We start from the raw sequence: 21,987 nt of genomic DNA on the forward strand, positions 1-21,987 counted from the left end.
GTATTGCCACTTTTATTGAACAAACAAACCTTTTGTTTACTTGCCTTTCTTTCTTTGACTACTTGTTCAGAACTGTCCAAATTTATCTTTAGAATCATCCCTCACACCCTTGCTATCTTCCCACCCACCACAATCCTTGGCATTCACTCCCTCTCTTGCTGTCTTTCCACCAACCCTTGGCATTCACTACCTCCCACCTTTGCTGTCTTCCCACCCACCTCATCCCTTGATTTAATTGAGAAGGTGGTGGTCTTGGGAAGACCTGGGAGGGACCCAGTGGTGGTTTCTAGGGGATTGTGTGGGCCTCAGGAGGCCATGGGAGGGACCTTGCAGCAGCAGCTCTCAGAATGTGGTGCAAGCCTTGGGAGGCTGCAGGAGAGATCCAACAGTGGCTATGGCTTCCGGAACGTTGTCTGGCCTTGGGAGGGACCTGGTGGTGGCTCCCAGGGCATTGTGCAAGCCTTGAGAGGCTGCTAAAGGGGCCCAGTTGATACCCAGGAAGACACCCCTGTACTTATTCCCAAGCCATGCACCCCTGGAATGTGATATTGCAATTTAACGCTAGAATATTAATTGGATACAGCAATGCCCATTTGAATTGGAGTGGTCTTTCTTGCACATAAGGGAGACAAATCCAGTTTCGTCTTGACCCAAAGCAGGTCTGTAATGTGATTCTGGTCCACAAGCCAGACAAACATGATGCCAGCTGAAAGGTTGAGAAGCATCCATCTTTCTGCTCCTGGGAATGAAAATGTTCTGGGCCCAGAGAGACTGGTGGGCAGTGCCATAAAAATTCCTTCACTTTTGGCAACCTTTAAAAGTCCTGTTATCAAAGCATAAGGAAATAAGAATGAACCAGGAAACCTCCAACACAAATAAATGCCTTGTATCTGGTAATCCTCAGGACAAGACAGCAGGAACACAAAGGTTAGAGACTAAGCACTCCTCTTGTTGTGAATGTGTGGTATAACCTGTAAACTGATCTCACAATTTTGACTCTTAACAAAGTTTCTATTTTTCTTTAATTAATTCCTAAGGCCATCAAAGTCAGCCAGTCCCCTGACCACTTGATGGATGCCCATCCATGTTTGACACTTTTGGGGAGCTTTAAAGGAACCAGTTTTGGGAAAAACAAGGCCATAAAGTCATTTGGCCAGTATAATTAAAATGCCTATGTTGGGGTATGGATCTATGATACGAATGGTCTCTGATTGGATATTACACATATGACACCCCGATTTTCCATTGGTGCGACACTCTGCCCCCTCATTGGGTAGGTTAATTGAGTGATGTGACGTAATTTACCCTAGAAAACAGATAACCCAACCTGTCAGGTTTAGGGTAGCATAGGAGCAGGAAAGCTGGTTGCAGAAGAAGAAAAAGGAAGGAAAAAGGGAATCCCTTCACCCTCTCCTTCCTCCACCCCCTTCCTACCCTCACCCCCCCTTCCTCTCAAGAGAAATCTCCCTCCAGAGGCCTTGCATTTCCTCTGACTGAGTCTACCCTGCAAGATCTAGGTATTGTATCACCTTCCCCCATCCTGCTTATTCAGCTAACCTCTTTATAATTCCTCTTGTATGCTTGAAATTGTTTGATTGGGATGTAACTATCTGAAACCCTATGCTATAATAAAAGCCATTATTAACCAAAGGATTTTCAGTGGTCTATCTCCGTAGACAAAGACATAGATCCCATTTTATCTTATTGCCTCTGCGTGTGGTTTGGGAGCTGCACGGAAGCAGAGAGAAGGGTGCTCCACAGAGTGATGGTGAGAGCACAGAAGATGTGTGGATGTTCTCTCCCCTCATTGGTGGATCTGTATGATATGGGATGTAGAAGGAAGATACAAATGATCTTAAGGGACCCTTCACATCCGGGCCACTTGCTATTTGAGATTTTACCGTCAGGTAGGCGATATAGAGTGTTGAAGGCAAAGACAAATAGATTCAAGGGCAGCTTCTATCCAAGTGCCGTAGTTAAGCTAAATGCAGGGTTATGAATGGTTATGTGTTTTTAGATGCATTTAAATGGTTTATGTATATGTCCTTTTGTGGGTATGTTTGTGGAAGAGCACCTCATTTCGTTGCTCTCATTTTCTTTTTTGAGAACAATGACAATAAATTTATCTATCTATCTATCTATACACCTCACCTCTCATAGGCCTACCATTTTGAGCTAAATATTAATATTCCCCAATAAAAAGTTGTTTGAGGTGTAACACAGTGGTGGCTCCCAGGGTGTTGTGAAGGCAGTACGAGGCCATGTGTGCACATATATCAAAACTGAGTCTGCATTTGTGCATGCGTCAAAGTCGTTGGCAACATGGGCTGCCTTTTATGTATAAAGCTTGAATGTATTCACTGTCATTACCAGGATAGGTGTGAGAAAATTATGGAACTGGTAACCATACCATTACACTAAATGTATAAAAAAGACATGATACCCAGCCCTGTGAGTCCCTTCATCTTACACTGACATGTAAAAACAGAAACACCAATTCAGAGGCAATATTCCTCCAGGTACCAGGTGTTGTGGACAAACGTGGAATGCCTCTCTCCAATCTTCATCATAACCTGTGCATTACCATGCTTTGTCCTCCAGTGACTTACAAAAATACAATTTAAAAAAGCAAACAGGAAGAAATTCAAAAACTATAGTTGATGCAAATTGACTTGATGCAGAAAAGTAGTTTGTAACTTCTTCCTTTATTTTTACTGTTATTCATCCACAGACATGTCAGTAAGTTAAGCAGCTTTTTCCCCTTTGTCTTTCAATGGTCCCAGGAATCCCATGGAAGCTTCACATGTGGATTGAGTCACTGAGGACAACCTTTTATCAGTCTCGTTACTCGGTGGTGCAGAACCTTTTGCGCGAATTTGTCACCATTAAGGAAGAAGAGTACAATGAGGAGCTGGTTAATGATGGACTGCAGCTAATGTTTGATATCCTGAGAACCAGCAAAGTAATCTATTTTACAACTCTATGCAGATATCCATGATGCAAGAAAATCTTGTAATTTCCCCCCGCAAAGCTCTATATATGCTCAGCAGGAATTAGTGTAAAGCTGCATGAGGATGCTAATTATGGATGCACTTTTTTGAGCCTGTTTAAACTGGCAGGCATCAGAAGAAAAAGTGCTTAAGGACACCTCCTTCCTAACACACCCTTATTCTAATGAAAATTTAGATCACCTGCAGTAACTTGACACTTGGGATTGAGGGAGTTTGCTTCTCAAAGAAAGGGAGAAGTGGGGGAAGGATTGCTTGTCAGCAAAGGTTTGTGTACAGGCAGTTTGCAAAAGCTAAAATGCCTACATTATATTTTACAGAACTAACTAGTAGCTTTGCTTGACCCTGGCTCCAGTCCAGCTCTAGACAAGCAAAACTACTTCTTTCAACAATTACTATTCCTGGACTAGAACAGAAGTCTAGTCCAGTGACTTCTTGAATACTTCAAGGTATAAGCTTTTGTGTGCATGCACACTACCTTGAGTCAAACTTTGTTGGTCTTAAAGGTGCAACTTAACTGAAATTTTGTTCTGTTGCTTCAGATCAACATGGCTACCCACCTGAATCACTCCTGGATGAGTTCATGTCCCAGTATATGTTACAAAACAAAACAAAAAACCCTCCAATCAGTTCAATAGGATCCAGATTTCTGAGGAAATTTTCTGTGCATTGGCTATGCACTTGAAAACTGTTTCTGTGTACAGAAGGGGTAACAGTGTTTGAAACTGCTTTTCTTAGGACACTGAGGATTTGTGTATAGGTTTAACAATTGTTCTTGTAGGCAAACTTTGGACTGTTTTCTGCAGAAAGCTGAATTTTTGCTCCTGTCATCCATTTCTTTATGATTTCTTAAGAAACTAGTAGATTTGGCTTCCAAGAGCTTGGCTGTTTTAAACATATTGTTGTTCTTCATTCCTCTTTTCAGAATGAGTCAATCAATGTGCAGCTTTCCACTATTTTCGCCCACTGCTATGGAAACAGCCCCATCCCCAGCATTCCTGAAATCAGAAAGACCCTTCCAGCCCGGCTAGGTAAGATGCTAAAACGTTCTTCATCACAGGCTTTGAGACTGTTGTTTTTGTTTTGTTATTAAAACTCATTTTCATTTTTCCCCCATTCCAGATCCTCACTTTTTAAATAACAAAGATATGTCCGATGTTACTTTTCTAGTGGAAGGAAAACTGTTTTATGCACACAAAGTTCTCTTGGTTACTGCTTCAAACAGGTGAGATTCTTATTCTGGAAGTGTCACAGGGCACCTTTGTGGTGTCACTGAAAGAAGAATCAGTGACTCAGATCCAACTTAATGATTTCACTGGTGCAAGGACTTCCAGGCATGCAGTATGATTTTCATTTCTGTTGGGGGCATTTTGAGAAACCTGGATCCACAGGATGGGGGAAATGAAAAAACTGAGTTCCATAGATAGAAGTCCTTGTACCTGCAGAAATGTTAGCATGGGTCCAACCAAATAAGTTGGCACCTCATAGAAACAATCACCATTTTAGTTTCTCACAACTGCAGATAATCATTTCTTCAAACAGAGATAAGAGCATTCTTTTAAAAGCAATTTTGATTTGGCAGGGCACCCAAACCTGGATGCAATTAAATGCATTTACTTTTAATATTTTAAAATTTTGTTCTTTAAGTTGTTTTGAAGGGACTGAAAGTTTAGGGAAATCTTCCTTAGGTAGATCTGTAGATTGTAGTTCAGTCCCCTCTTGGTTTTATATGTGGCCCTTGCCTCCTTCCTGCTTTCTTCTCCCGCCCAGGAAGGAAGCAGGAAGGAGGCAAGGGGTGCACGACTTTTTCAGTAGCCACTGGACCTGCTGCCGGGGGGGGGGGGGGGTGTTGGCCTTTACAGAGCCTGGAAGGCACTTCATGGCTCCTTCCCCAGTCTTAATATTGTAAAACTGGAGGGAGGAGGAGGCATGGGGGGTGGGGCAGCGAGGCTTCACAGCACCGCGGGGGGCAAAGCCGAATTCAGTGCCCCCACCCTGCTGGCCCTGGGGCTGCGGTGGGCTGGCAGGCCCTGGGGCCAAAGAGGTTGGGGACCACTGTTGTAAACTACCTAGAGCCAGTTTGGTGTGGTGGTTAAGTGCACAGGCTCTTAGCTTTGAGAACCAGGTTTGATTCCCCACTCTTCCACATGCACCTGCTGATGTGACCTTGGGTTAGCCACAAGTTCTCATAGAGCTGTTCCTCTAAACAGAAGTTTCTGTTAGAGCTCTCTCAGCTCCACCTACCTCACAGGGTGTCTGTTGGGGGTAGGGAAAGGTGATTGTAAGCTGCTCTGAGACTTCTTTGGGTAGTGAGGGGTGGGGTATAAATCCAATCTCCTCCTATTACTACTACTACTACATGGATCAAAATAAATGTACATGGGAGATTCTGTCATTATAAGGATTCATGAACTTTAATTGTAGGCCCAGGATCTAGTGTTCAGGATAAGGCTATTGATGTCCATGTGATAGCTGGCGATCACCTAGAATTACGTCTGCTTTCCAGGCTACAGAGATCGGTTCCCCTGGAGAAAATGGCATTATACACTAATGAGGACCCTCTCCTCTCCAAATCCTGCTTTTACCAGACTCCACCCCCAAAATGTCCAAGAATTTCCCAAGCCAGAGCCAACAATTCTAATTCAGGATATTAGAGAAAATATTTCTCCATTCAGTAGAGGTAGATGCTTCTCAGCCCCCATTCCTGTTTAATTTAAATGAAAGTTTATGCTTAATGATGGGATTTCATACATACGATTTTCCTCATCTTCTTCCAGGTCAATTTCTTACAATGGTTATGTTGGGTTTAAAGGAAACTTGGTATATTTCATTTTTGAAATCTGTTTATACCATTTTTAGAAATTTGTGAGTTAGAAGCATAATATTTCATTTCAACCCAGATTAGAGAATTTTAGAGAATATGCAAGTAAACCCAAATAGGGTTGAAGGAGGCAGGGATAAATAAAAAGAGGAGGGCAAAGGTGTGGGGGGATATGTGGTCCTGCAGTCTACTTCCTATTTCTAAATTATGGCTCCAGTGTAAAGGCCAAACCAGGTCTCAGTCACTCAATTGTTGAACGCAAGTGATTGGTGAATGATAGCAAACCATGACTCTGTCTGAATCCAGTAGAGTGTGGTAAGCAGAAAAGAGGGCCAGCAAGAAGGAACTGTGGTACCAAATTCCAGGGGCTCAGGCCACACTGTGATTTTGAAGAGCCAGGCAATGTGCCACTGAGGGGTGGGGGAGGAAATAGTAAAAACACACCTGTTCTAATCAAGCCTATTGTGTATGTTCTTCTGAAAGAAGGCAGAGGAAGTTTTGTCTGGGGCTGTATGGTGGGTCTCAGCATCTTTGAGTAGAACTCTTTTCCTGTATTTCTACAGTGGTAGACTGCACCTTAATTTCTGCCTGACATGCTGCCGTTAAAGGCATAGAGCTTCTGTTGAAAAGAGGTGACAATAAGAACTGTAGAATGGAAGGACCCATTTTTCCTTTAAAGCTTGAAAAAATAATCTGAGCAAATGTAATTTTAAACACTCCCTGTGTAAATCTTCTGTTTTTACAGATTTAAGACACTGATGGCCAATAAAGCAGAACAAGACAGCCAAGGAAGCAAGACAGTGGAAATTAGCGATATGAAATACAATATATTCAAGGTATGTCTGACACACTGTCATTCTTTCCATTGTCTAAAGCTGTGTTGGGACATGATTCAAACATCTTAAGATGCTGAAAGGTGTTTGATATGTAGCAGTTTTCAAGTGGTGTGCATGCATGCTAAATATGGTCACTTGATTTTTTTTCTCTTTTTCCTTTTTACTACAAGGGGTGAAAAGTAGCCCAGGTAAAAGAATAAGGGGATTTTTTTATTTTAACACACACACACACCAATTTTCCCAAGCCATATCCTTCCTCTGCCATTGCCAATTTTAAAGTCTGAATTATATGTTGGAGGATCTGGTCATGGATCCATAACCTTTTGTGTAATTTGGCCTTAGTAGTCAGTAGCAATTTTTGCAGTTACCATGATCATAGGAAATGCAGGTTACTGATTCATGATCTACTTGCTGATGACATGTGAGTGATATGCATGGCCAAAAACCATGTCACAGAAGCTATTCCCAAAGCCTCCTGAAATTTCACAGGCATAATTTTCAAGCAAATTAAGTCTGAATAGAGTCAGAAAAAATTGTAGCCTTTGTTTTAATTTAACACAAATGATTGAAAGCTTTTGTGGTTGTCTTGAAAATGGCTTTTCTTAATGTCTACAAGTTTATGTGCCCTATATGTGTTTTATTCGATTAAAACAAAGTAGAATTGATATTGTTATGCAAATAGAATCAAGGACCATTGAAATCATGTAGCCTTAAGGAGCACTTCCTCTTTTTCTAGATCTGTTGAGGCAGGAAGCCTGGAAGTGGCTGTCTATAAAACTGGCACACCAGGATCAATTTATTTCCTGCCCCTTCGTTCATCTGTCATCTGCATTCCTATTTGCAGTTTGCAAAAGTGTGATGCTATATTTTATTCTCAAACTGAACTGTACTTGCTATGTTTGCATCCAGACTTAACTGACCAGACCCGTCCATCACCCAAGTTTGGATAGTAAAGAGTTTGCATATACATTAGCACATACTGTTTAACTTGCTTAAATTTAAATCATGAAAATATCTACTGGGAGCCAAGTTGCTGAGTGACATAAAATGGGAGCTTCCATGTTTCCCAAGGTGAACCTGTGAGTTCAGATTTCTCATTACTTTGGCTTTATGCCTATTTCAGATGCTGATGCAGTATTTATATTATGGGGGAACAGAATCTTTGGAAATTCCTACCACTGATATCTTAGAGGTGAGCATATTTTCTTGATTTGATTTATAACACTGCTTCAGGATAATATTAATGATGCACCTGATTGAGCAATGGGTGCTTTGCCAACACACTGGTCTACTCTTTGACAAACAATTTGGAACATATCTATTTAATATATCCCCCAATTAAACAGTGCATAATATAACCAATGTTCCCTCTAAGCTGCAGTCTTGTGAGCAAAAATTCTACTTTGTGTGCTACTAGCATTAAAGTCATGGGCTACAGGCATTAAAGTTGTAAGCTACTGCATAAACTAGTGTGCTCTGGTGCATCCTTCCTGAGCTAAGACAAAAATGTATGAGTTGGAAGCTAAAAATCTGTGAGCTAGCTCACGCTAACTCAGCTTAGAGGGAACACTGAGTATAACTGCTTTATGCAATCAGTATAAAAAGGTAAAGGTAGTCCACTGTGCAAGCACCAGTTGTTTCTGACTCTGGAATGACACTGCTTTCGCAATGTTTTCACGGAAGACTTTTTACGGGGTGATTTGCCATTGCCTTCCCCAATCATCTACACTCCCCCCCCACCCCAGCAAGCTGGATACTCATTTTACCGATCTCAGAAGGATGGAAGGCTGAGTCAACCTCGAGCCAGCTACCTGAATCCAGCTTCCACCAGGATCGAACTCAGGTCATGAGCAGAACTTAGGACTGCAGTACTGCAGTTTTAGCACTCTGCGCCATGGGCCTCTCTGTAATAAGTATACCATGTACTTTATATCTCAATGCTAATAATAGGAGTACTAAAATTTTGGAGTGAAAATTGGGATTTTATGGGGAAGGTCAGAGCTAACTGCTCCCCAAGCTAGTTTCCTAATCAGAAATACCTATCTGCTCTCAATGCTTTAAACCCTGGTAAAGAAAAAAGGTATCTACTTAGTGCTTGAATTCCCCCCCCCTCCCCCCGCAACTTAATGGGCTTTTGATCATGAAAATGTCACATTCCCCAAACCCGTGACTGATTCTGTGGCTAAATCACACATCATGATTCTCTGTGTATCGTTGGTCTTAGAAGGAGCCTTATACTGCATTCACTTAAGGATGTGTCATTGTTAGCTTTGTTATTCATAAAGTACCATCAGTTTCAGAGGGTTTAACTGATAGTAGACTGGTAGTAGGCTTGAAACTCAATATAAAAAAACTAAGATCATGGCATTTGGACCCATCACATCGTGGCAAATAGCAGGGGAAGACATGGAAGTAGTGACAGACTTCACATTTCTGGGATCCAAGATCACTGCAGATGGTGACTGTAGTCATGAAATTAAAAGACGTTTGCTCCTTGGGAGGACAGCTATGGCGAACCTGGGCAGTATAATAAAAAGTAGAGACATCACCCTGCCAACAAAAGTCCATATAGTCAAAGTGATGGTATTCCCAGTAGTAATGTATGGCTGTGAGAGCTGGACCATAAGGAAGGCCGAGCGCAAAATAATAGATGCTTTTGAGCTGTGGTGCTAGAGAAGAATCTTGAGAGTCCCTTGGACTGCAAGAAGATCAAATCAGTCAGTCCTAAGGGAAATCAACCCTGACTGTTCCCTGGAAGGTCAGATGCTGAAGCTGAAGCTCAAATACTTTGGCCACCAAATGGGAAGGGAGCACTCACTGGAGAAGATCCTGATGCTGGGAAAGACAGAAGGCAAAAGAAGAAGGGGACGGCAAAAGATGAGATGGCTGTACAGCGTTACTGATGTAACTAACACGAATTTGAGCAGACTTCGGAGGATGGTGGAAGACAGGAGGGCCTGGCGTGACTTTGTCCATGGGGTCACAAAGAGTTAGACTCAACTGTGTGACTGAACAACAACAAAAGACTGGTCCTGTCCTCCAAGAAATTTACAGTCTAAAGAAGACAATGGGAAAGCAGAGTTAGCACGGATTGGAAAAGGAAAGGTCCCCAGTCGTTTCCGACTCTGAGGTGACGTTGCTCTCACAACGTTTTCACAGCAGACTTTTTACGGGGTGGTTTGCCATTGCCTTCTCCAGCCATCTACACTTTCCCCCCAGCAAGCTGGGTACTCATTTTACCAACCTCGGAAGGATGGAAGGCTGAGTCAACCTCGAACCAGCTACCAGAAAACCCAGCTTCTGCTGGGGATCGAACTCAGGTCATGAGCAGAGCTTAGGACTGCAGTACTGCAGCTTTAACACTCTGCGCCATGGGGCTCTTCAAAGGTAAAGGTAGTCCCCTGTACAAGCACCAGTTGTTTCCGACTCTGGGGTAATGTTGCTTTCACATTTTCACGGCAGACTTTTTACGGGGTGGTTTGTCATTGCCTTTCCCAGTCATCTACACTTTCCCCCCAGCAAGCTGGGTATTCATTTTACCGACCTCGGAAGGATGGAAGGTTGAGTCAACCTCAAGCCAGCTACCTGAACCAACTTCCACTGGGATCGAACTCAGGTTGTGAGCAGAGGGCTCCAACTGCAGTATTGCAGCTTTAATAATAATAATAATAATAATAGATTTTATAATAATAATAGATTTTACCACTCTGCACCACAGATTAGATGTGAGCAAATACAATTTACATGTAAAACAATTTGGTTACAATTGGGAATGAAGATTAAGGAGTGAAGTCAAAGGCCCCATTGGGAAAGTTGCATTTGAAGGAAGAAATTAGTTCTATAGAAAGCAGTGGACCAAAAGTGGAAGATCATGTAAGAATGCAAAATACTTGAGGGTTTGTGGCTGGTGCAGTTGAGAGATAAGACAAAGAAGCAGAGTTGAAAAGTAGAGGGGAGCCATTTTGTGAAGAGTTTTAGAGCAAGGGTAAGGAGTTCCTGATGGATCTAGGTGGGAAGCTAGTGAAGGAATCTGGCATCACTAAGGAGGTGCATCACTAAGACATGGTAAACAGTTTAGGCTGAAGCATTCTGGTTAGATGAGGGAAGTGTATAGCTAGCGCTGAAGTCCAGGGTATTTGATGGTTACACCCAAGGAGAAGGCATGGAGAGACAGTGGTAGCACACCAAGAACAGAAGGCAGAAAAGAGAAGAGCTTAGCACAGCATAAACATTGAATAAACAATATGGCAAATTAGGGTTGCCAAGTCCAATTCAAGAAATATCTGGGGACTTTGGGGGTGGAGCCAAGAGACTTTGGGGGTGGAGCCACGAACAAGGCTGTGACAAGCATAATTGAACTCCAAAGGGAGTTCTGGCCATCACATTTAAAGGGACGGCACACCTTTTCAATTCCTTCCTTCCATAGGAAATCATGAAGGATAGGGGCACCTTCTTTTGAGGCTCATAAAATTGGACCCTCTGGTCCAATCTTTTTGAAACTTAGGAGGTATTTTGGGGAGAGGCACTAGATGCTGTACTAACAATTTGGTGCCTCTGCCCCCCAAAAACAGCACCCCCGGAGCCCCAGATACCCGCAGATCAATTCTCCATGATTTTCTATGGGAATAAATCTCCATAGGGAATAATAGAGTTCCCAGCAGACATTTCCCTCCCCTCCCCCCGCTTTCTGATGACCCTGAAACAGGGGGAGGGCCTCCAAATCGGGGAATCCCCTGCCCCCATCTGGGGATTGGCAACCCTATGGCAAATAAGTGTACACATTTTATTGATCTGTCCTCTTGGGGACTCTCACAAGGGGGCATGGCTCAGTGGTGTAGCATCTTCTTGGCCTGCAGAAAGTTCTAGGTTCAATCCCAGGACCTCTAGCTAAAACAATCAAGTGGTAGGTAATGTAAGGCCTTGGTGAAGCCACTGCCAGACTGAGTAGACAATATTGACCTTGGTAGACCAATGATCTGATTTAGTATAAGGCAGCTTCATGGATGTTCACTTTACTGTTCTCTTGAATGGTTTTCCTCTCACTTTCTTTAGTTGTTATCAGCTGCAAGCCTGTTCCAATTGGATGGCCTCCAGCGACACTGTGAAATACTTTGTGCCCAAACCATCAGCACAGAAAGTTGTGTCAACATCTATAAATATGCCAAGGTAAAGGATGAATTGTCTTCCATTTTTGTTCAGAAGTATTCAAACACTTTTGAGTTAATAAGAAGAGTCCTGGTTCAAACCAAAGGTCAATTTAGTTCAGCTTCTGTTTGCCACAGTGGCCTACTGGACACGCTCCTCTGTTACTTGTCTCTAGAATCTAAATACTTAAGAGACGTACTGTCTTAGAACATGAAAGCTCCATTTACCTGTCTAATATAGTAAGCCACCTCAACTGCTGCTTGTGAGAACTAGGTCTTACACTTAGTAGTTCCCTATTCACAGATATTGAGATAACAGCAACTTACCCTACAATACAGGATTGTTGCAAGGATACACCCTGACTTATAATTATTGTGATTAAATTACATATAAGGGCTTCTAATGACCCATCCCTATCATCACGTGCAATTTGATCCTTAGTGAATTAAATGATAGGCCAGTGCATCACCACAGTATTTCTTCTGGCAGAGTTCCTGAGCCATGAAAAGCTGCAAAAAAATTCAACAACTGAAGCTTTTTTTTATTTGTTGGACTGCTTCTTAGAATGCTGTTGTTATAATCAATATAATCCCAGCAATCCTGTCAGGAATAAAGATGACTACTGCATAACAAATCAAAATAAGGTTCATGCACCCACTGGAAAGTTCAGGGGACTTTTGAGAACACAGCGGTCCTCAGTGAGTGGCAGCAGCAACAAGAGAGATCATTGGAAGCTACTGCTGTGTTCAGAGAAGAGCAGTTTTCCTTATGTTGTCAAATAATAGGTTTTCAAGGAGACATACAGTTTGGGGCGGGGAGGCATCTGTTCAATAAACTCATTCAGTTTACACTTCACTTGATCCCAACCTCTGTAAATGTCTGCGAACTGGGAAATAGGCTAGTCAGTTTTCCCTCCTTGATCACGTATAATATCTCTATGGGTGCTGTGGAAGGGGAAAATAAAAAAACTGCTTCCCACTTAGCTGTATTTCTCTTCAAAGATTTTTCTGTCACTATTAGTTGTGGCACAGTGGGAGCAGCTACCTTTTTCTCATCTTCACCCAGTAATACCAAAGTGACAGTTATCCAGTAGATAATGAGATAAATGAAGCTGGTGGCTATATACCCCAAAACAGCAAGCAGAAACATTTAAAAACTCCAGCATATTTCATTGCCTTTTTTCCAAGGCATATCTCATATGCACAAGATTTCTTTGACTGCTAATCCCATGCACCATCTGGTACCACTTATTATGTAGCCATGGCGTGCCACGTGGATTGCACCCATACATAACAAAACAGGTATCATCTTGGCTGTACCATTGACCAGCTGCTCTTTTTCTTTAAGAGTTACTTGACTTTAGCTCAACAACCAGCAAGTGATCACAAAGGGATTAAAAAGGAGGAGGGGACGTTTTAACCTCTAAAATATCCCTAAGGAATGGCCTTACAGAGGGAAACAGAAAGCATTTTTCAGACATAAGATTAAATATCCTCTTAGCCATTTGCTACCAGTGCTAAGCCTTTCCATACAATGAAGCCATTAAAAAGAGTAGAGAAAAGTGATAATTGACAGCTGTATAAAAATCTCTTGCCTGCATCCCCTTGTATCTTACAGATTCACAATGCACCTGAGCTGGCCTCATTTTGTGAGGGCTTCTTCCTCAAACACATGGTCTCACTGCTGGAGCAGGAGCCTTTCAAGCAGCTCATCTACAGCAGGAACAGTAAGGTTCAAGGTCTAGATCCTCTGCAGGACTTGCAATCCACTCTGGCCAGCCGGCTTCATTCAATCTACATCACTTCAAGGGTGTGACCATCAGATAAATTCAAAACTGATACAACAGCTCATCAGACTGCACTAGGATGGGACTTTGCAAATCCTGGCTTCTTTCTCTGGTTTATGGGGACATCTGCTAATGCAGAAAGAACTCCCTTCAAGTAGCTGCTTCCAGTGCAGAAGATGTCTCTGGAGAGCATCTTCAGATGCCACAATAAATTAATCTGAAAGCTAGAGGAAAGGAAAAGGGGATGTTGCTCATATAGTGATATGTTTCAACAGGCAACTCTAAAAGACCAAGCAATCACACAGCCCTTTTCAGAAGTCCAGTATGCAAAAATTTCTAGGGGTCAAAGTAAACACAACACAAGGGATGAAGGAGGGAAAATAGAGTGGCAATTGCTGAACTTCTCATTTTCTAATAGCAGTTTTAGAAGAGGCATAATGAGAAAGAGCTGGACTCCCTCTCTCCCAGCAACCCATCTGTGAACTTCAAAGCAGCCACATGGAGCTGCTAATGAGTTTCTTAGATGAGAGTTTAATCATGGATGTTTCACATTACGTAGGTTTGATTTCTTTAGACACTGGAGAACTCAGGTAGGCTTAGGGGGCAGCTAGGACTGTCCAGAATGCCTCTCTGAAACATCTGTGCATGGACCACAATCAGCTTTTACTATAATCATGCCTATGAAAGACTCTGGTGTTTGAAAGATCAGTTTTTGGCTATTCAGGTTCATCCATTTTTATATGTACACAAACAACATGCTCCTTCATTAGGTATAGTAATAACACCAGATTGCCATAATGCAAACAAAACTAGCTGCCCCTCACCTTTGCCACTTAAGGCACACAAGGTTACTAATGTGGTTACACAGACCACTGCTGACTGCTCAGATGAATCATTCATGATCAGTGTTACCTAACAGAGTCTAGGTTTATTTTCATCCATAATTACTAATTTTTTGCTTTGGCCAACTGCAGTTACGGTCTTTAAAAGTCTACCAAAAAAAGAGGCCACCTTTTATTACTAAAATTCAGGGCTGCCAAAAGTTGAGCATAATTCAAAAGGTTTTCCTGGCAGCCTATTGACAGGTTATGTGATTGGTTTTCATATAACTGAGATAGGGGGAGATTCCTGGTATGGTACCTATAATGCCATCTTTGCCAAGGCTTACAAGTGAAAAAGGCTGCTTCTGTGAAAGATTTTTGTTGTTGTTGTTAATTATAGAATCATAGAGTTGGAAAGGACCTCCAGGGTCATCTAGTCCAACCCCCTGCACAATGCAGGAAACTCACAAACACCTCCCCCTAAATTCACAGGATCTTCATTGCTATCAGATGGCAATCTAGCCTCTGTTTAAAAACCTCCAAGGGAGGAGAGCCCACCACCTCCCGAGGAAGCCTATTCCACTGAGGAATCGCTCTGTCAGGAAGTTCTTCCTAATGTTGAGCCGGAAACTCTTGATTTAATTTCAACCCATTGGTTCTGGTCCTACCTTCTGGGGCCACAGAAAACAATTCCACACCATCCTCTACATGACAGCCCTTCAAGTACTTGAAGATGGTGATCATATAACCTCTCAGCCGCCTCCTCTCCAGGCTAAACATCCCCAGCTCCTTCAACCTTTCCTCATAGGATTTGGTCTCCAAACCCCTCACTATCTTCGTCGCCCTCCTCTGGACCCATTCCAGCTTGTCTATTTCCTTCTTAAAATGTGGTGCCCAAAACTGAACACAATACTCCAGGTGAGGTCTTGCCAGAGCAGAGTAAAGCAATACCATCACTTCATGTGATCTGGACACTATACTTCTGTTGATACAGCCCAAAATTGCATTTGCCTTTTTAGCCACCACATCACACTGTTGACTCATGTTCAGCATATTATCTAGATCCTTTTCACACATACTACTGCTAAGCAAATGAAGAAGAAAGAGACTAGACACACAAAGGTAGAAGGACAGAGAGAGAGATGTATTGTAGAGTTTCAGGGAAGATTCTGAAAGTAGTAGAAAGATTGAGCAATTAAGTATGAGTTTAAGTTTTAGAAGCAAAGGAAAGGGCTTTTTTCACAATCTTATTGAGTTATTTCAGCCCTGAAAACCATGTCTGCCATATATGATAAACCTCCATTTTCACAGGGCTTAATTTGGGGCAGGGGGGGTGGAGTTCAGCCATTTTAGGAAATAACTGAGGGCATGTAGCTAACAATGCAGTTCCAACTTCAAGGACTTATTATGATTAAAGCTTGGGGAAAGGGAGCAGTGACTTCCACTGGTTTTTTACTCCTATTCCACCTTGCCCCATGCTGCCCCTGAGGATCCAGGAACAAAAGTGGGTGTAGGATCAGAGTGCTGCAGTGGGAGGGGCAAGTGGGACAGTGCAGATAGGTGATAATTTGATGGTTGGATATAGCTTGATAATTATGTTGGTAGGAAGAACAATAATAGATTTAAAAGCAACAAGGCAAGCCATCTTCTGTTGATTGTTACATTTTCTCCAAGGAGCTCAGGGTTCACTCCTTCCCCTCTTTAACCACATGACCAAGTAGGCATTTAAGCCTAATTGAACCCCTGACAGGAAAGAGGGATGTTCAACTAAATTGAACGAAGGTAACTCCACTGTAAAGTGAACATAGCTTTAGTCATGTTGCATAACACACTGACATTCTACAGTACCGAAACATCATATAGAAGGGCTGCTAAACTGGAAAAATACAGCCACACAGAAAGCCAGAAGGGGCCTCCATAGGCAGCATACTTTACTAGTGGATCAAGAGTAGCATCACTGTTCAAACTTCACATGCACACCCATGATGGCTGTGCAAGTTGTTTGTTAAATTAATGCTGCGCACCTTCCGGTCATTTTGGGATAAAATTTGTGTCTGAAATACATATATGCAGTTCTTTCCATTCTTTAGAAAAAGTCACAAAGGTTCAAGATTTGTCACTAGGTTGTTTGGAAACATGTTTAAAGGTTGTACTTCTGGAAAATAATTTTCAAATAGCTGTTTCAGCTGGCTGTACAAAAAAAAGTATAGATTCTGTTGTATTGCTATAATATTGTCTGCTACATTAACTGTACATTAATGTTGTTCATTTATGTAAATGTACAATATTTTATTAACAACATAACTTTGTTAAACTTTACAGATGGTATAAGATCAGTTATTTCCTCAGAGTTTAAGGAAGCATTATGCTACCCAAGTGAGACTCTGCTAGCTGGGAAATTAATTCTTGCATATATTTTTTCACTCAAATTTGTTCTCAGGCTTGACTGTATGAATGGTACAGAATGCAGGCAGACATGTTGTCTTTGAAATATTGAAATTTGTGTGAAAGTGTTGCACTTGTTAAATGGGATTGTGGCTTTTTCTATATTAACTTTGAAGAAAGAACAGTTGTATAGAGTTTAAGGCAGGCCATGCATAGCAAGGATCAACTTTGCTACAACTTACAAGGTGGGGCGGGAGGACTTGATCTTCATTCTCAGCATAATTTTTGTGAGTTTAAGCTTATCCTGTTGGGTACAGGACTTCCACATCCACTCCACTCCTACCATAAAGCGGAGTTCTTGAAAGAGCTGCTCTCTCAAAAGCAGTCCTTGAAAGAGCTCCCTCAGCCTCATCCACCTCACAGGGTATCCATTGTGGGGAGAGGAAGGGAAAGGAGATTGTAAGCTACCCTGAGACTCCGAGTGAAAGATGGGATGTAAATCCAATCTCTTCTTCTTTCTGAAAAAGTCCAGGCCCCAGTAGGGGTTGCTGGAGGTCACCATGATTTCCAGGCACGCAAGCGCACACACACATACACACACAAAAAAAACCCCTGCCCCCCCAATAATCTCTGTAGTAGAAACTGAAGGTAATGGGGGACATTTTTGCAAGCCCCACAGAATTCAGTGTCATTTTAACAATGCCAGCTCTACAGGACTGATGTGAAATACAGAGTCACAAACCAAGCAAGGGGGGGCGAGGTTGGAAGCCCAGCAGAACTACCAATGCAGCAGTGCAAGACCAGCAGAAGCCCAACAGAACATTCAGAAATGCAGAGTGGTTGGGCACTTTTGCAAACCCACCTGAACCAAAGCCAATACACAGAAGCCCAGTACTGTTTTTCTTCCAAAGGCAAAGGCAAATACAGAGAAACCTTATGCACCATTTCCCCAGAGAAGACCTAGAAAGTGACAAGGAGGGGGTTATGTGTCCACTCTGATTCCCCTTTTTCAGCAGTCTGTAGTGCACATTATCACTACCTCATGGCAGGAATCATAGGTGCTGCAGCTACTTTATCACAGTCTCTCCTTTTCCCACCCTCCATCCCTGCTAAAAAGAATGTTTAATCACATGACACAATTAGCTTCATTATTTATGGTGCTCCTGGAGGTTCTGCTTGGCACATAAGAGTCTCTATCCCTTTAATCTCCACTGAGATGAAGAACAGTTTTTGTGCTGCTGTTTTTATCTCAGCACACAGTTTTGGTTTGGGGTGGCTGATGACTTGGTGAGTGAGCCTGCGAGCACCACCTTCAACATTGCCATGTGCTGCACGGCTTCTAGGGTTCTATAGGAGCATTTTGGTGGAGCAGGATCGAGAACCAGTTCTGGCGAGGCCACCAGGGAGTCACCAGGATGCAGCATGGTCTCTCTCTTGCTATCTTGTTGACCACCTTCATCAACAACGGCAGTGGTGGGAACATGTAGAGAAACTGACCTTCCCAAGAAAACAGAAGACCGTCTCCCAATGACTCTGGATCCACTCCCCCTCTTGAGCAGAACAGAAGACACTTCTTGTTCTCGGCCGTGGCGAAGACATCCAGCTGCGGGTACCCCCAAAGCTGGAATACAGGCTTGAGAAAGCGCCACTGCAGTTCCCACTCGTGTGGAGAAGCTGCACCCCTGCTGAGGGAGTCTGCCTGCATGTTGAGGACCCCTGGAAGATGTGCAGCCTTCACAAAGATGTCGTATTGCAGACACTCCGACCAGAGATCCATCGCCAAGGCACAGAGCTGATGAGAGACTGTCCCTCCCTGCCTGTTGATGTAGCACAGAGCAGTGGTATTGTCCATTAGTAGTGCGACGATCTTCCCAGCCACCAAGGGGCGGAAAGAGCACAGGGCAAAATGGACTGCCAGCAGTTCTAGATAATTTATGTGGCAGTGAGTCAATTTTGGAGGCCAAGGGGGCCCCCCAACCCCAGAAAGAAGCATCTGTTGTGATAGTCACAGTAGGTGTCGGGAGATGGAAGGGAGCTCTCTGACAGATGTTGTTCTCTGACTCCAACCAGCATAGTGTCTGAAGAGTCACAGATGGAATGACAAACCTCTTCTGAGGTGAATCTCTCAGTGGTCGAAACTGGCGAAGAAACCAAGTTGTAGGCCTCTCATCCTCAGCTTCGCAAAAAGTAGCATGCTTGTCGCCACCATCAGCCCCAGCATCCACTGCAGCTGCTGCGCTGTGCCCCACTTTCGCCTTTGTAGAAGTTGCACAAGGCTGATGATGTCCCTCGCTCTCTGCTGAGGCAGGTATGCGCAATGCAGGTTCATATCCAGCAAGGCCCCTATGAACTGCACTGTCCATGACAGAGTAAGGTGTGATTTCTCCAAATTGACCTGCAACCCCAAGGTGTTGAGAAGATGTAGAGTGATGGCAATATGGGCTGACAAACTTTCCTTCGACTCCACCACAAGGAGCCAGTTGTCGATGTATGGGAAAACGACTACCCCTTGAAGATGGAGATGGGCAGCCACCCCTCTAGAGCTTCCACCCCTTCCAGGTGAATCAGCAGACCAAGTGGAAAACAGAGCATTCTCCATTTGGTTAGCTCAGCCTTCCCCTGTGTAAAGAAGGGCTGTGTTATTTCATACCAATTTGGCACAGCATGGAAGCCAAGAGCTTGTTGCTGTTTTCAGGGCTGACTCATAACCAGGTGCACAGTGCAGAGACAACAAACGGCCCTTGGGGGGGGCTGAAACTCAAGGGAGACTTGAAAACAGCTGAGTCTTGATTCCTTTTGGCCCAGAGGCTGGGAGTAAAGGAGGAGCTTAAAGAAGCTAATGTGAAACAAGGGCACCAACATGACCTTGTTGCCTTATGGACTGCTGGCTGCACATATCAAGAAATATTGGACAGTTTTGACATCATTCTCTTCTTCACCTGGATTTTCCTGATATGATTTGGCACTAATTTGCTGGAAAAAATGGGACTGGTTTCCGGTGAATACATTCCTTGTTTTGTATAAAAGACTGATTGAGTTGTCTGAGAATATATTTACACTAATGGTTTAAAGAATTTTGATTTTTTTTTTTTGTTTGGAGGCTGGCTTTCATGGAAGCCTTATGCTTTGGATTCCTCTGCCCACCTGGAGCTTGGCACTAAAAATCTGTGGATCACTACTGTAGCACCAAGCCTCCTCAGAGAACATAGCCTGCTAAAGGGAACTAAGGCAAAGCCCAGGCTGGCTTTAAATGCAGCCATGGCCATCCCACTTCTAAACTATTTCTAGGATTCTAAGCAAGTGTCAACATTCTTGACATGAAGTTCAAAGGCCTATGATACTACAAAATTTAGTTTGAAATGTTTATTGGCATTCGTCTGACGCGCAGACCTTGACATTAAGCTCAAAGGCTCAGTATACTACACATTGCTAATGGAAACGTTTATGGGCATTTATCTAACACAAAAGACCAAAAGCATTTCCCCCTTTCTCCTCAGTTCATACAGCCTCTTCAGTCCCTTGAAAGATTATTCCTGGAGTTTTGCAGGCTCCATGCAGATAAATGGCCATATGAGTCAGCAGGTTGGAGTCACAGAGGAGAAGGGGATGCAACTGACCTTTTTCTTCAGCAAGGCTTTGCTTATAGTAGGGGAAGCAGGTTCAATTTACCCTCTTGTCCATCCACAGCTCCATCACCAGTGTAATTGTTTCTCAACACAGGTCCCACAGCCTTGGGAATGGTCTTTACAGAAGTAGTTGAAAAACAGAGAAGAGTACAGGAACATTCCTTCCAGACACAGAGTGATAACATATGCACTGTTGGGTCCAGATTTAGATGCAATCCTTCCTCTTCAGAAATGGATAGGATTACTAGATGGGCCTAGAGTTTTCCTATCATTATAATTGAAACTCCAGTCTACAGAAATCAGTTCCCTGTAGGAAATTGCAGGTTTGGCATTTAGACACTATAGCATCACATCTGGATGAGCTTCCTCCCCAACCTAGCTCCACCCTCCCCAGGCACCACCTCAAAACTCCAGGAATTTTCCAAGTCTGAGTTGGTTACCCAAGAAAGAGGGGTATTGGTGGCACTATGCAAAAAGCCTCAAGATAGGAAAGAAAATAAAACTTATTATCCCCTCACTATAGTGTCAAAGTTGGGTTTGCAAGCTGAGTGTTGGCAACCAGTGGGAGGTTTAGGAGGCAGGTATTTAAATAAGCATCACAGCATTTCCTGCAGGTGAGATGGTGAAGCCTGCGGTAGTTCAGGAGGTGGTGCCTGGAAATTTTGGATAAGACAGTACTTGACAACGGATGAAAAAATCTGCACACATTGAGTGTATTCACTCAAATACCTGACGCTGAACCAGATGTAAGCCTCCTGATTGAACAGGGGAAAAAATCCTTGATGACAACCTACCTTTTTCCCTCATTATCTTTGGCCAATAAAAGCTTTCTCCTGCTTTTCCCATCACCGTGGTCAGAGTGCCATCTTGCCTGCTGCAAGAATAGTAGTCTGTTTTCCAGCTGAAGGGCACCAGCTCTGTGACATCCACTTCAAGACAAGTACTTCTCTGACAAGTGAGGTAGGTCCCACCAGCTGTCAAAACTATCCAAGTAACTTTGAGTCAGTGAAATTATCATGCTGACAACTAGGTCACATCATCTCCCACCGCCCACTGAGAGCTGCGCCAGCCACATACAGAAGCACCATTTTACACCAATTAGCCAGAGCACTCAATCATACCACCCAAGGATCATGGGAGTTATGCTGGACTAATAGCTCACCTTTTACCACTCAAAGATCACTCAGCTGCTCTGAACAATGGGGATTATTGGCTACTGAGGTTCTTAATGGGCATTGTCAAAACATTTTCTGTCAATCCTTTTAAAATGATCATTTCTGAATATGGGACATAAAAGTACTCGCTCTTACCTAAAAAGTTTTTTCCCAGCTTGAATGATGGCCTCTTAAAACAAGAGATTTTAGTCCCCTCTGCTGGTTGATCAGTGCAAAACAAATGCACAAACCATGTTTTTAGAAGTTAAGATTTTTAACAGCTGAAGGTGGGGATTGCTTCACACAGTGTTTAAAGCAACTGTGGAAAATAACGCAAATATTTATTTTGCCATTTATTTGAAAGCTACACGTTTTGCTGTGATATGTCAGATGGTGTGTTTCAAA

General features: G+C 43.0%; 1 protein-coding gene across 1 annotated transcript in view; it reads left to right on the forward strand.

Moving 5' to 3' along the window:
• The window catches only part of ABTB2 (ankyrin repeat and BTB domain containing 2), a 278,269-nt gene extending 264,588 nt beyond the window's left edge, over positions 1-13,681 (forward strand). Inside the window, exons 11-17 of the mRNA XM_060261740.1 lie at positions 2,784-2,962; positions 3,934-4,039; positions 4,131-4,233; positions 6,575-6,665; positions 7,789-7,857; positions 11,718-11,831; positions 13,428-13,681. Coding sequence (XP_060117723.1) covers positions 2,784-2,962; positions 3,934-4,039; positions 4,131-4,233; positions 6,575-6,665; positions 7,789-7,857; positions 11,718-11,831; positions 13,428-13,625 — 860 coding nt within the window. The 3' untranslated portion in view covers positions 13,626-13,681. The remainder of the gene's footprint in view (positions 1-2,783; positions 2,963-3,933; positions 4,040-4,130; positions 4,234-6,574; positions 6,666-7,788; positions 7,858-11,717; positions 11,832-13,427) is intronic.
• Positions 13,682-21,987: the final 8,306 nt, after the last annotated feature.

The sequence above is a fragment of the Heteronotia binoei genome, chromosome 21 (assembly GCF_032191835.1).
Source record: "Heteronotia binoei isolate CCM8104 ecotype False Entrance Well chromosome 21, APGP_CSIRO_Hbin_v1, whole genome shotgun sequence".
Classification (NCBI taxonomy): domain Eukaryota; kingdom Metazoa; phylum Chordata; class Lepidosauria; order Squamata; family Gekkonidae; genus Heteronotia; species Heteronotia binoei.